This window comes from Penaeus monodon, chromosome 21 (genome assembly GCF_015228065.2).
Source record: "Penaeus monodon isolate SGIC_2016 chromosome 21, NSTDA_Pmon_1, whole genome shotgun sequence".
Classification (NCBI taxonomy): domain Eukaryota; kingdom Metazoa; phylum Arthropoda; class Malacostraca; order Decapoda; family Penaeidae; genus Penaeus; species Penaeus monodon.
Genome location: NC_051406.1, coordinates 28,587,886 through 28,588,322, shown reverse-complemented (window position 1 = coordinate 28,588,322; position 437 = coordinate 28,587,886). Strand labels below are relative to the sequence as shown.

General features: G+C 38.2%; 1 protein-coding gene across 2 annotated transcripts in view; it reads right to left on the bottom strand.

Annotated features, from left to right (window-relative positions):
- Positions 1-437, bottom strand: part of LOC119586411 (rho guanine nucleotide exchange factor 7-like) — a gene marked incomplete at both ends in the record, with an annotated part of 85,656 nt that overhangs the window by 74,481 nt on the left and 10,738 nt on the right. For both annotated transcript variants that reach the window (XM_037935133.1, XM_037935134.1), the window contains 1 exon segment: positions 310-388. In XM_037935133.1, the coding sequence (XP_037791061.1) occupies positions 310-388 (79 nt within the window).

Here is a 437-nt window from a genome sequence, read left to right as displayed (position 1 = left end):
TGTTTGTGGGCCTGGCCTCCATGCCACACATGAATGTTTGTCTGGCAGACATTGGTCTTGAGTCTCCTGGGTGACCTTATACCTTACCTAGCATCTATGGAACTGAGACATACATTGTCATGTATATATTGACAGAAACTAACCATGTGGCTGGTAAATGTCTTACAGCTGTATGTTAATGAATGCAGTAACTTGGTTGTAAATTTGTACTGGTGTTATATAATCACTGGCATCAATCAAAATCAAACACGTTCACTTGGCTTGTGTACTCTTTTACATTCTAAAATTTTTACATAAGAGTATTCTCACCTGAGACCTCAAAGGCATTTTTGTAATGCTCTCCATCTTCCAGTTTGGTGACTTGGATACTGCTTAATGGATAATTTCCCTGTGAAAAGTTAATGGCAATTATTAAGACAGAGACTGGTAATAGACAC